The sequence below is a fragment of the Fundulus heteroclitus genome, chromosome 2, assembly GCF_011125445.2.
Source record: "Fundulus heteroclitus isolate FHET01 chromosome 2, MU-UCD_Fhet_4.1, whole genome shotgun sequence".
In the NCBI taxonomy this organism is placed as follows: domain Eukaryota; kingdom Metazoa; phylum Chordata; class Actinopteri; order Cyprinodontiformes; family Fundulidae; genus Fundulus; species Fundulus heteroclitus.
The window spans coordinates 22,311,731-22,324,396 of record NC_046362.1 but is presented as its reverse complement, the minus strand read 5'-3'; the positions used below and the strand labels follow the sequence as shown (position 1 = coordinate 22,324,396).

Sequence of the window (12,666 nt, the reverse complement as noted above, 5' to 3'; positions counted from 1 at the left end):
AGATTATATGGAGAGCATCTGGGAACATCGATTGTAGTGTCTTTAGATTTTAGTCTGGGCTTTGGACCATTCTGAAACATTTAAACCTGACCAGAGCACCTTCGTCCATACTTTACACGGGTGGTGGGGGAAAATGCAGTGAACACTTTGTAAGTTTTTCTTTTTTGAAGGTGAAGCTTTCTTGGAGCTAAAATAAAATCCTCTATTTTCATGCATGGTGGTCACATCAAGTAAAGGGGCCGTATTTGAAGGATGACGACCTCCATGTCTTTTTAGCGTCTCCTCAAATGAACAAACCAGTCGGAACATCGACGCAATTAATAATCGCCGCGTTTTTCCGAGCCTGCCAAAAGGAGAGGTCAGATATCCAGGCAGAGTTATTCCAGCGTCTTTATTGATTACTGCATTATATCTGCATTTTTTCTGCAATTTGTTGCTTTTATTGAGGGTCTATATGCTTATATTTGAGCAAGCCACTGTAAATTTGACACCCTTTATTGGCATTAAAGTATCAAATTATTTTTTTAAATATTCCTGTTGAGCACAGTTCAAATAAATCACTCAGATTTCCATGTCTTAATGCCTTTAATGGCCATCATGAATGTATGTAAACTTTTGACCAGATCGTTAAGTAGATACAGAAATGGAGTCTAAAAGTAATCACACCCCTGGATGGCCTAAAATATTTATGTTTATAAAAAATGTTTTTCATTCAACATAAAAGTTAGTTTGTTTCTGATGGGGATTGAGACGGGCATCTCTTAAAAGATAAAGCAATGTAAACGTAGTTTCAATTGAAAATGTCTTATTGACATTTCAATAAGAAAATCAAGTTTAAAAATTATTTTTGCCCTTTTAACACCCTTTATTGTCATTAAAGCAAACCTTTTTTTTTAAATTGCAGACCACTTTTTTTCTCTTTTTTTTTTTTTTTTTTTTTTTTCTTTTTTTGCACGTTTCTGCTGGTATTTTGCTGAGTTATCTTTGTTCTTTGTTGGTGAACGCTTTCAGGTTGGAAATCCATCACCCTAATTTTCATTTCCCGCCACTAAGTGTCAGATTCAGGTTGAGACTCCAGCCGTCCCGTTCCAAAACATCCGTATTACATCCAGTGTGAAGAATGATGTTGGTAAAATAAAACCAGGAGTCGTTTTCTGCTTTTTGTAAAAAAAAAAAAAAAAAAAAGCAGATGTTAATGGAAGTCTTCATTAAATTATCTTTAAATTACATTTTGATTAGATAGTGACTTTCAGCTGAGATGAATTGAATGACCCATATAGGTAATTTCATTTATTTATGAAATGAATGACCCATTTAAGCATTTTTTTCAATGATTTATTTACTTATGCATTATAATAATGAAGTTCTTTCATTTCATGCGAAGATTTTGTGGATTTTCTGCACAGTAATCATAACAGAAATGGGCAGAGAGAGAAGGAAGAACCTCCATATAAACGGTAGTGGTGTAAGTCGCCGGCTTTATCACAATACAATATTATATCGATTTGTTGGTATGACGGTATGATGTTTGCCGATATCTGCTACGATATGATTTCCATTAAAATAACTTCACAAGTCTGTGATCCATACGATGCATCTGCCCATCTAACTCTATTATTTACACTGATATCAACTCACAGAATGCTCCAATATAATTTGACCATTTATTTCTAAACTCTTATAGGCATCGGATATTTAAATCAAAAACCGTATTCTTCTAATTATAACAAAATATTAATAATAATAGATCACCTGGTCACTAAAGTCGTATGCCTGGTGAATAAAAAAAAAAGGCGTATCTTAAAAATAATGATATGGATCCATATTTTCATTTTGCATTGATGTAATTGGATCATTAATCATTTAATCGATATATCAATGAGGATCGATGTATTGTTACACCCCTAACAAATGGCACTACTTTGACATTTTATGACCTCCCAAGAACAAGTGAGCTAATGGGATGAAAAGACAAACATCTTCAAAACGAAGCAAAAGAAGTTGTAACAATAATAATAATAAAAAAAGACAGAAACTGATCCCATAAATTTTAAATATTTTGTCACTTTTCCCCACTTTTTTTACTTGTTTCATAACTCTCCTATATTCAAATATTGCTTTATTCTCTTAAGATCAACTGGCTGGCTTCTCTGAAATTCCTCTCATTTATTTTTTCCCCTCCAAACTCTTATTTGCAAACCCAGACGATCACGGCGCCTCAGCCGGAGCTGACAGCTTTCCTTTTAAATGCCGTGTGACGAGCAGACCGCCGGATCCAGGGCGCCGCGATCCTCGCTGACATCACTCTGATCACGCTGAAGTCGTGTTGATGTCAGCGGGGAGAGAAAGCCGCTTTGAGTCGTATGGTCTCCTCTTTAAACTGCAGCCACCAACACGGCGCTTGCAGCGTAATGACCCCCCCCCCCCCCCCCCCCCCTGCATGCGTGCACACACACACAGCTCGACTGGGGCCTTTTTGTTTTTTTTTTAGGGCAACAAAAGCAAGGATGTAAGCATTTGTAACTGAGAGTGCGATAATAAGAGGCTCCTTTGGTGGCTGCACCTGTTCTGCTTCATGAGGTTGTAATAAGGAAATAAAAATGTCATTTTTTTAAATATATATACATAAATGAATGAGATCTTGTTTGTTTTGCACCTGTTGCTGTCTGAGTGCGATGCAGAGAGCGAGTCTGGGGGGGGGGGGGATGCAGCGTCGCCTCCTCGCCCTGCCGTGCATCAGGTGTCTGCAGCAGCATGGAGCATCAGCCTGCGAGCCCAGAAAGAGAAAGTCCTCCTTCGCCCACCGTTGTGTGGTGAGTAATTCAGCCATAATCCGCCTTTCTCCTCTGCCTGTCTACCCCCCCCCCCCCCCCCCCCCCTCTCCTGCCGTTCCATTCATATTCTAATCACAGCTTTCCCTTCTCCAGCTCTCAGGCACTCCATCAGAGCCCTCCCAGCCTCGGGCTTTGCACTTTTACTTCCACCCCCCCGCTCTTCTTTTGTGGCCGTTCCCCTCTTCTCAGAGGCACACACCAAAAGAAAAAAGAAAAAAAAAAGAAAAAATAAGGCAAACGAGTGAGCAAAAGGAAAATGGGGGCGAAAACCTTTTTAATATCACACGTGTAAAGTTTCAGATTTGTTCAGACGGAGAGCGACATGGAGACGCAGCTTCATCGATGAAGCAGCTCGGATGAGGGAACAGGTGGCTGTGGGATGTGGAGGTGGGGGGCAGATATAAAACACTGTAAAGTTGTAGTAGTGAGTTTATTTGGAGCTTAGGGGTGGGGTGTATAAAATGTATGAAATGCCATAACTGAGAACGGGGAGTCCACAGCGTTAGGATGTAGATCTAAGGCTCTTTTTTTTTCTTTTTCTTTTTTTCTGGTTTGGAGGGAGCCTTTCTTATTCAAAACAGCCCCACAAAAGACTTCCAGTGAGCTCTGCCACATCCCCATCTGACTTGGGGCCATTCATCAGCCTTCCAAGCCTATCAATGACATGTCCCCATCAGGGCTCCTATAAAATCAGCCCCTTTCCCATGAAACATCAGCAAACATTTTGACGGGTCTGGCTTTCCCCCCTCTGGATTTCTGGAGTCTCCTGCTCCCTTCTTTAACACCCCCCCTCCCCTCCCTCCACCTCTCCCCCATCTCTCTCTCTCTCTCTCTCTCCCTCCTCTGCCAACACCGCCCTTCTCTGGGCGAACCCCAGATCCCCAACATCTCCCATGACGGGCAGTGGTCAGGGGAACTTAGAACGAGGCGAGAGGAGATCATCGGAGGAGGGGGACAGAAAAGGCGCACCGAGCCATTTTACTCCGAGGAGCCGGCGTCGTTGATGGGAAGAGGATGCACTGCGGGCTGCTGGAGGAGCCGGACATGGATTCCACAGGTCAGTCCTGGTAAACTGTCCACAAACTCTTTGCTTCTTCGCTGGGCCGCCTTTTTTTTTTTTTTGGTAAATCTCAAACGCCCCGTGGAGCGGCTCTGGATTATTTTCTGTCCCAAAAAAACAAAACCAAAAAAAAAAGGATGAATTTTTTTGGTTAGTTGGTCACATTTCTGGTAAGTGCACCGCTTTTTCAGCTAGATGTTTCAAAAGAGGTGCACCTGCTCCCTCCGACCACATTTTTGAGCATTAAAACTAGAAAAAAAAATGGTAATTAGTTATAAAGGAATTAGTAAAATCAATTAGTGGAAAGCCTAAAATGTAAAACACTATTCTCCGTATTCTTCTTTTTCTTTTGCCTAGAGGAGGTTTTGTAAACTATTAGCAGCTTTCACAGGAAAGTGTAGTTTTGTTCCTGCTGATAAAACTGGCCAAACATCCATCTTGGTTGTTGATCGGATTTAATCCAATTATTTGGATCCCCCCAACTTATCTGTTCTTGTGGCAAATGAAGCCTGAGCTCTGAGTCTCTGTGGAGAATTAGCCTCACTTCAGTGGATTCACTTATGCATCTCCAAGCTGTTTCTTTTCTGTCTTTTTAACGTGAAAAGAAGGGCAAACTGCGTGGGTTCAGTTTTAATAAATGCTCCCAAACCAAAAATAAATGAAAAGTAATGACGGGGCTTTTAGCAATAAGATGTTATTAAAGTAGTTCAAAGAGGCAGACTCTATAAGTGAGATTCAGTAGCATAAAAAATACTTTATTTGTGAAAGGCAACTATCAACTTTTAAAGTTCTGAAACTTTTTATAATCTTCTGGGATCTGTGCGGAAAAAGTTGTACATTTTAGGCAGAACGTAAAGAACATCTTCAGTTCAATTGTTGGAAAGCATAAAATAATGACAACAGGAATATTAACCCAACTCGTTTTCCATCCTTCCTGAACGCCAACTCTTCTTTTTTCTTTTTTTTTCTTTTTTTATTGGCGTTCCTTAAAAGGATTTTCACCTTATCACGCAGCTCCCACATGAAAGCATTGTTGTTTTGCTGCTGTTCGCTCACAGAAAGCACACCAGTCGGGCCATTTCTAAGCAGAAATCAAATGAGCACAATGGCCTCTATTCCAGCAGACTGCCTCAGTAAATGTGCCCAGGCTCTTTTTTTTTTTTTTTTTTTTTTAAGCTTCTGTGTGTTCATCTCGTCGTCTCTGGGGAACAATGCTGGATTCCTGCCGTCTCGCTGAAAACATCTCAAACAGGACCCACGGCTGCGATGCTGCCCCATACAATCGCTTGTTGTGGCCTCGGCCTGTCACATTAGCGCCGTTTTAAGTGTCCTGCGTGGCCGATGTTTATGTAAATACAGCTTTTGCTCTGTTCTGCTGCAGCATGATGTTCCTTCAGTGCAGAAAGGAGCTTTTTAAAGGAGTAGAGAAAAAAAAAAAAAAAAAAAAAAAAAACAGGCTTATGTTCCACTTTCAGCTGGTTGATCCTTTAAGTTTACCAAATTTTGTCTTCCAGAAAAAAAAAAAAATCCTACTTTCAGAGATTAGATGTATTTTTTTATTATTTTTTTTATCTTTATAGAGAGTTGGATCGAAAGGTGCCTCAATGAAAGTGAGAGCAAGCGATACTCCAGCCACACGTCTCTGGGGAACATGTCCAACGACGAACGTAAGCAAGAAGCCTCAGCATGTTTGGTCGAGCTGTTTACCGGCGCTGGCGCAGAGGCCGGGTCTTTTCCTGTGCGTTGCAGTCGTTTGATTTTACTCTGATGCATGTTGACTGTTGCAGATGAGGAAAAGGAGAATAACAGAGCGACTAAACCCCATTCGACACCAGCTACTCTGGAATGGTGAGTCCCTACGGACAAATATGGTTCATTTTTTTTTTTAAAGTTTTTCCTAATTTAAAAATGTACAAAGAAGGAATAAGAACATTTAAGCTGACTTACTATGATGGTGATAATAATGCAGCTCCACTAATATGCATGTTGAGCACCGGACATCTATGTTGAATATGAGGTCGTGTCTGTGGGCTTTTTATTTTGAAAGAATTAAAATTTAACACTCATATATCTGTGTTTTAACCATTCATACCCTTAATAACACTCGTCTCTGAGATCAGATTTATGTGGATTTTAGTTGCTTCACATGAAAAACTCACTCAGATGATCAGATAAATTACTTTTCAGGACCTGCTTGATCTTTTTTTGTATCTGTTACACCCAGATTGAAGGTACATCTAATAAAACGACGTTTGTGTTTAAACAAAAAGTAATTGGATCAGACCTGATATTATTTTTAAATAAATGTGTTCGAAAGCCTTCCTGAACTTTAAATGTTAGTTTCTTATTTTTGAGACATTTTGTCTTGCCACACCTAAAAAAAAGAGCATAATTCTGACGAAAAATAAATAAATTAACTGCAGCATTCTTCTCTTTTTAACAGAGAGGTGGAGCAGGCCAAACGTTTTCTCAGATTTTTCTTAATATAGATAAACACATATAAATGATGTATAAATGGCGTAGACCTGCAGCTAAATTGTGATTTCTGTCAAATTATATTTTATCTCAGAAATTAACCAAAAGTTGTTCCAAAACTGTTGACGTTGGTTCTCTTTTTGACTGATTAACATAATGCATCTAACTGTGGAATAGTTCCTGTATAAAAGTGCTGTAAAAAATGCACAAATATTATTTAGATATGAGTGGTATAAAAAAGTTTTCAGACTTTGTTCCCAATATCAACTGTTCTCAAATATCTAGATTTCTAAATATAAATTGTTTAAACAATTAAGTTTTCCTTTCATGAAGAATATTTGTATAAACAGTCTAAAAACCGTTGCATTGGGATCCTGTGCTTTCGGACCATCAGCTTGTTTTGCGTTTGCTCTAAACCTAAAAACTTGTGCTACAGTTAAGCTTTAAAATAATCTTTTATTTTATCAACTTTTTTTTCTGACTGGAAGTAACATCCTCATTTTGGAGTCCCGACATAAATCTGATAATCTGTGGAGGGAGCAGAAGATTAGGGTGATGGCACAGAGGCCTTCCGAAGTCTAAAGATGAATCGTCAGCATACCAGTGGAAACATTTAAAAGGCTGATCAGCAATTGTTAGAAAGGTTTGATTGCCATAATGCCTATAAATACTCTAACACTGATTATGTAGAAAGATGGAGATCATTTTCAAAATGGCATCTTTTAAAATTAAATCTAAATAAAAAGCAAAATTGACTCCTTTTACATTGTTATATTATCTTTTAAGGGATGCCTGTCTCGTGTCCTGCTTGGTAGAATACAAAAAAAATCTAAATCTGCCGGGGTTATGAATAATTTTGGGCTTAGCTGTAGGTTTGCATCAACTTCTATAATGGCAAGAAAAAAAAAGATGCAGTTGTTTCTTGGGATTGTCTTAATTGATAACATTAACTAAGTATAATCTTTTCTGTCCTGTGTGACACTTCAGAGACATTCTATCTATTTGTACATTTAGCTCAAGCAAGAAATAAATAAAAGCACTGAGCTTTACAATTAATAAAAAGACCGATCTATAGATATATTTCTGGAAAAATGCATCACTCAGGTGGTAGAACCGGTCATACCACAGCTGACACCTTTGAGTTTTAGGTTTTGTTTCCTGTTGTCTGTTATTCAGTTTTCAGTGTAGATTTTCAAATTTATTTTTGTGGTGTTTTAGGTGTTTGGATTCAAAATAAACACCTAAAACATAAATATATATGATAGTTTCTATTAAAGCTAAGTATGTTGAATGCAACAAAGTTTTTGAGTCTGGAAAAAGAAAATTTTCGTATTAAACTGTAGAGATTCATACTTTTATATGTAACAACAGTGAGAGGTTATACTTTTAACAAATCAATGATCTGGTTTTAAAATTATTAAACTCAAACCTCCTGTGAACAAACAAACAAACAAACAAATGACACCACAGTTCCAACTGTTTAATATTTAATTAAATATAGACCATGTACTCCTTTAAATAAACCATGATAATAAATATGCTGGTACCTTCTGTTCACAACGACTCAATATGAAAATCAAAAAAAATTTGTAAATAAATTTGCAAATCTGGAATGAATATAAAAAATGGAAGTGTTTATTCATGACAGATTAATCTTAGCAAATATGTCTTCCACCACCAGAGGCTGTAAAGAAACAGTTTGTGTTGAGGCCAGCTTTTGTGTAGTTGTTTTTTAAAGGAAATTTTAATTATTTAACATATACTGATAAATTCATACAACACTTATTTTCATGGTGTGCCCCAGGGCTCAACTCTGGGTACATTTTCTTTCTTTATTAACAAGAGAGATAAATAAAGCTTATGAGGTATTTTCTGCACAATTTGAAGGGCGCTTATACTTAAATTCAAACAAATAATCAAAGTTTTGTACAGTATCTCATTTGTTTCATCTTGAGCTGCACAATTTAACAAGTTACAATCATCACCACAGTATCATTGATTAAAATATCAAATTGCAACCGACTGCTTCTCACTGCACACCTGGTACAGATCAGTTTGGGCCGAGACGCTAAAGCAGACTGAGAGTTGTGACGGACAAGAAAAAGCAGTAAAATTACGCTTAAAGGCAGGGATCACATAGCAATATGCATGAATGACATTCCCACCCACAAGTTTCTTAAAATCGTACAGCTGTAATAAAAACTGTTCTTCATGTACACAACAAACAAAACCAGCCTTTCATTTGAAACATTGTCTTAGTTTGTGAGGATTTTAACGGTCTATAAGAGTCAAGGACAATCAGAGTGACTATCTGAGGTTCCCAATGGCTCAATGCAGCCGTCGTGGGTAACTTAGAAAACAGAAATAACAGCCAACCAACATTTCAGTGTTAAAATTTAACAAAAGATGCAGCTGCTTTTTCAAATCCAGCATTTTGAAGTCATCATACTGTGTAACTTTAGGGCTCCCGGTGGACCTGTTGTGTTTTTTTTACATTGTGAGATGTGAACTGCCTCAAATTCTAACTGGGCATTTGACGCAGTTCGCTGCGTAATAAACAAGATGTTCGCTGTTTTGGTTCTAAACGTGGGAAACTGCTGTGCTGAAGGCTCTGGTCAGAAAGCCGAGATGTTCTGTTTTTTTTTTGTTGGCTTTCTGTCCCGATGTTCTCGTGATGGAGCAGCTACGTGAGAAATGTAGCCTTTAGGTTAGAATCATGACTCCAGTGTTGACTCCTGCACATTTCAACAATAAAACACTGCTTGTGTTTTGCCTGGAATTGTCCTTTTGGAGCTCTGTGCAGAGGTTGCAGTTCCCACATGTTGTTGTTGTGCCACAGGTTGGAGGAAAACTACGAAATAGCAGAAGGCGTGTGCATCCCCAGGAGTGCCCTCTACATGCACTACCTTGACTTCAGCGAGAAGCACGACACGCAGCCGGTGAACGCGGCGAGCTTTGGAAAGGTGAGCTCACCGTCGTGCCCTGCTGCATTTTTAGCGTAACTCATGATCATCTGAAAACATTATTCAAACATTTTAATCTAATCTCATTTTAATGACAGATTGAAGCCGCACTCCAAAAAGGGAGCCAAAACTAAGATAAGATAAGATAAGATAAGCTTTATTGATCTCACAATGGAGAACTTCACTTGCCTCATCGGTGTATACAAGAAGGTGCAGAGTAGGAAAGGTGCATTCAGTTATATACAGTGAATTTTCATATATACAATGGATCAAAAAGGATACAAAAAAATACAAAAGAAATAGGAATGTAAGGGATGTAAACTAAGATTTCTTGAAATTAGCATATTTGTCCTTGATTTAAGCAGGTAAATAAGATTATTTGCCAATGGAATGAATATTTTGACCCCTAAAATAAGATAATTAGATATACTGCACTTGAAATAAGGTGATGGAGATGAGTCGTGTCTGTTTTAAGTGCAAAAATCTTATTCCATCTTATTCACCTGCTCAAATCGGGGAAAATGCACTGATTTTAAGACAATTTTACTTAATATTTGTTCCCTTTTTGCAGTGAGCGAATCCAAAAGTGACTCAGCAGATTTGTTTATAAACTAGCATAAAAGCTGTAATCTGTCATTCAGACTTAGTCCAGTCTGACCCCGTCATACGTGCATTTGGTTTTGGCGGTGGAGCTCGGGCGGCTGTGTTGAAGCTGCATCGGCCACAGCTCAGTGTGAACATTTAATCTAGAGCCAAAGGAGATGTGCTTTCATCTGTTCCCACAAACCCCAACAAGTTCCTCAGCCTTCCTGCCCCCAGCCATCCCCTGTACCCCCGGACTCCGGCCCCAGCCCCCAACCCCGAGCTCACCCCCGCCCCTCTGCGAGCTCCTGTCGGAAGATATTGAAAAAGAGAAGGGGCCTGGATTAATGTGTAATTAAAGGAAATTTGGAAGGGTGAGATGTTGCGGAATGTTAGATCAGTGGCTGGAGCAGTGTGGGGTGTCCTTTAGGAAGGCTTCATTGATTCGGGACAAAAAAACGAGAGAGGGCCCGGGCTGCCTCCCTGTCTGCTCATTTATCAAGCGGGGCCTGACAGAAACTTCACAGCTTGGCCCCTTTTTTCATCCCACACAATGGAGAGCTACACTGTTTGCTAAAGTTTCTGCACCAGGAGCCGGACTGAGGAGCCAATCTCTGCGGACAAAAAAAAAAAAGGAGAGGAAAGAAGGGGAGATGAAAAGGAGTAGAAGTGAGGATGGGGGAGGCAGATGAAGAAGGGAACAAGCAAAATGTCTGGATGTCATAAGTGTCAAAAAAGGTCCTTTGCAGAAATGAAATGGAATTTCTTTACCTTTATTTTATTTAATTAGTTGTGTCCTGAGGCTTAACAGTGGTGCAGTTGGTAGCATTGTTTCCTTGCTGCAAGAAGGTCCTGGGTTCAAATCCCAGTTTAAGGTCTTTCTGCATGGAGTTTGCATTGTTCTCCTTGTGAATGCATGGGTTCTCACCAGGTCTTCATATGCTCTGTTTACAGCAGAGCATCTCAGTCAGATTTAAGGCTGGGCTTTGACTTTGTCCCATTTTAAACCTTCATTCATTTGTCTTCTTTTACATGATTTAGGGGGTTAACTTGCAGGAGGGCTTTAGATCGTTGTCTTGCTGCAAAACCCAAGTGTCGTTATACTTATGGTCACAAGCTGATGATATTGTTCTTCAGGTTTTTCTTGCAAGTCGTCCATGTCCCGAAGTAACAGAGCAACCCCAGACCATTATAGCACCACCACCGTGCTTTACTGTTGCTGTGATGCTGTTTTTCCTGAAATGTTATGTTAGTTATACAAAAGATGAAGTGAGGTGCACAGCTTTTAAAACTTTTGTTTTGTCGGTGCACAAAATATTTTCCCAAAAGTCTTGGTCATCACCCAGAGCTTTTATTTTGGTAAATGTGATTCGGACCTCAGTGATCTTTTCGGTCGTCAGTGACTTTCTTTCTCATGGATGCCATTTTGCCCAGTCTTTTTCTTATTGTTGCATCTTGAACTCTGAGCTTAACTGAGACAAGTGAGGCCTGCGTCGCTTTAGATGTTCTCGGGGTTCCTTGAGATATCCGGGTTGCAGTCTTGGGAAGGTTCTTCACTGTTTCATATTTTCTACAATTTTTAATTATGGTTCCCTCGAGTCCCAAAGCCTTAAGAAATAACTTTGCCATTTTTTATTTTATTTCAAAATTTTGTTGAATGTAGCAGCAATAGTTACTAATTAATTAGTAATTATTTTACTAACTACAAACTTATATTAACCCACCTTTTTCCTGCAACATTATTGCCATCGCTTCTAATTCATAAAAATAATACTCAATTTCCTACATTTGTAATTTAAAACAGAATAAACTGCATTCCACAAAGTAGAACCCGACTCTCATTTAAAGACGAGAATATGATATACAGGTATAGAAAAGGTAATAAATGGTAATAATGATAGTAGTAGTAGTAGTAGTAGTAGTAGTAGTAGTAATAATGATTATTTAAGTCTGATATTCATTTATACATAGGTTTGGCTTTATGCAATAAATAAAAACTTTTGGAAATTTTACTTTGGACATATCGATTGTGAGGTTTTCAGTTCAGTTTATCAACCATAATAAAACCAAAAAAATTGGACCTCCATGTAGCATTTAAACACCTGATTTATCTGTAGTTATAGTTTCTTGTCGGTTTTACGGTTCCCAAACATTATTTTGGTTTTGCTCACATTTAAAGACTGTTTCTTATGATCAAACTATATTTTTTGTTTGATTGTAACATCTTTTAGTGACATTGTTTAATACAGTATCTCCAACACGGCAAAAATGTTTGTGATATGAAAATAGACAAGTTTATTTGTAAAATAATTTTTTAAATATATAATTCATAACTTCAGATATTTTACACGTCATTTACATTCACTATGAAACATTACCCTTACAGAACCTCACAGGCAATGCAAACACATCTCCCAGTTCGACATACTTCTGTTTGCCTTTTAAATAAATTTTAACCTACTATAACCCAAAAGTCCCCTGATCTAGTCATATTTCAGGTTTCCTGACAGTAAATCATGATTTATTGTGTCAAAGGTTTTTTTTTTTTTAACGTAAACTACCACTCAAGCAGCATTTTTTTATTATTATTATTATCAGCAGTTGTTATTTCTTTTATTGATTCCACTATGGCTAGTGTTGTTGATCGTTTTAATCTGAGACCATATTGACTTTCAGTGAATAATTTACGTTTTCTACTATTAAACAGTTTTCCTAAATGTTTTGGGAATTGTGTTAGCAGAGATATGGGTCT

At 38.2% G+C, this 12,666-nt stretch overlaps 1 protein-coding gene across 3 annotated transcripts in view; it reads left to right on the top strand.

Annotated features, from left to right (window-relative positions):
- Positions 1 to 3,271: 3,271 nt before the first annotated feature.
- The window catches only part of rfx4 (regulatory factor X, 4), a 28,942-nt gene continuing 19,547 nt past the window's right edge, over positions 3,272 to 12,666 (top strand). The window contains exons 1-4 of one of the 3 annotated variants that reach the window (XM_012876095.3): positions 3,272 to 3,891; positions 5,475 to 5,561; positions 5,682 to 5,742; positions 9,209 to 9,332. In XM_012876095.3, the coding sequence (XP_012731549.1) occupies positions 3,849 to 3,891; positions 5,475 to 5,561; positions 5,682 to 5,742; positions 9,209 to 9,332 (315 nt within the window). In that variant the 5' untranslated portion in view covers positions 3,272 to 3,848. The remainder of the gene's footprint in view (positions 3,892 to 5,474; positions 5,562 to 5,681; positions 5,743 to 9,208; positions 9,333 to 12,666) is intronic. The other 2 variants (XM_012876096.3, XM_012876094.3) reach the window with 2 other exon arrangements.